Genomic DNA, 1,608 nt, shown 5'->3' with positions numbered 1-1,608 from the left:
CATCACTTGAAGCTGTTTGGAGGAGGAAGCGATTGATGCATTCAATCAGTAATACCATCAGCATGTCATGTGATCAATAATACCATCAGCATGTCATGTGATCAATAATACCATCAGCATGTCATGTGATCAATATTACTATTACTACTAATGAACAGAGAAAATAGATGGACGCTGATCCATGCACCACAAATCCCCCTGGACAACAAATGCTCCTTTTAACTCTACTCTGTTAAATGACTCTACTTTAGGTGGGAGAAAGCTCCTCCCATCTCTTCTATTCACCTCCTCCTTTACTTCCCCCTCCCTCCCCCTTCTCTCCCTCTCCTCCTCTTCCTACACGGAGCTCCCTGTGATGTTGTCATTCACAGTGTAAGCGTTAGTGTTGTGTCCATGCTCATCATCTCTGGTCATCCTGCACCGACACAGGCAGGCCAGCAGCTTGTCTACGGCTCCTTTCCTCATGAAAACATACAGAACCAAGTCCATCAGAGGACTGAACCTGATGAAGATAATAGGCAGGCGAGGATGAATGAGTGGCTCCCTATCCTCACTAATAAAACAAACCACCTCCAGGAATGAAATCATCAGGGGCAGGAACAGCAGTGAGTAGTTTAGCAGCACCAGAACCAAGACTCCCAGGATTCGTCGTTTCTCCTCAGTGTTGACAGAGATGGAAACAGACAGAGCTTTGAGGGTCCCAGCCAGGCAGAAGATGAGCAGAGGGAAGGGGAGGAGGAGCAAGCCGGAGAAGAGGATGAATGGGGATATGATGGAATACCTGGACATTGCCACTGCGAGAAAGAAGAAGACCACAACAAAGGCCCAGACCATGAAGGAGACAATCAGAGAGACCTTGGTGGTTCGTCTGAAGCGGTACCACAGTGGACAGGCGATGACCAAATATCTGTGATAGATAGATAGATAGATAGATAGATAGATAGATAGATAGATAGATGGAAGATAGATGCATCAGAAACAAAAACACACCGATAATAGATAGATACTGTAGATAGATAGATAGATAGATAGATACAGTAGATAGATAGATAGATAGATGGAAGATAGATGCATCAGAAACAAAAACACACAGATAGAGATAGATAGATACTGTAGATAGATAGATAGATAGATAGATAGATAGATGGATAGATCGATCGATAGATGGATAGATAAATAGAGAGATAGATAGATAGATAGATACTGTAGATAAAAAGAAAGAAAGAAAGAAAGAAAGAAAGAAAGAAAGACACACAGATGGTTAGTTACCTTTCCAGGGCTACACACACCATGAAGCCAACACTGGCCATCAATGCCAACAAGTAGATAAGAGTCACGATGAGCCCGCCTGTGTGTGACAGTTTTTCCATCCTCCAGGTCGTGATGGCAATCATGCAGAACTGGATGAGATTGGAGATGAGGAGGTTGATGACATAAATCGGAGCAACCTGGCCATCTCGCACCTACAGGAACAGTGATACAAAAAATAAATGAATGACCCGAGTATTTGAGTGAGTAAAAGAAGATATGTCATGTGTTCTTTTTCACTAACAACTAGGGGTGTCACAATATATCGTCCCACGAAATTTCGCGATAGTAAAACGTCAC

The 1,608-nt window shown here is 43.1% G+C and overlaps 1 protein-coding gene across 1 annotated transcript; it reads right to left on the bottom strand.

Moving 5' to 3' along the window:
* Positions 1 to 336: 336 nt before the first annotated feature.
* LOC310788546 (uncharacterized protein) lies at positions 337 to 1,394 on the bottom strand (the record flags this gene model as incomplete). Its single annotated transcript, XM_083650082.1, has 2 exons — positions 337 to 907; positions 1,270 to 1,394. The coding sequence occupies 2 exons, from the start codon at positions 1,392 to 1,394 to the stop codon at positions 337 to 339; spliced, it is 696 nt and encodes a 231-aa protein (XP_083506208.1).
* Positions 1,395 to 1,608: the final 214 nt, after the last annotated feature.

Source organism: Poromitra crassiceps, assembly GCF_964638095.1.
Source record: "Poromitra crassiceps genome assembly, chromosome: 13".
NCBI lineage: Eukaryota > Metazoa > Chordata > Actinopteri > Beryciformes > Melamphaidae > Poromitra > Poromitra crassiceps.
The sequence above is the reverse complement of the archived record's forward strand: the minus strand, read 5'-3'. Positions and strand labels throughout refer to the sequence as shown.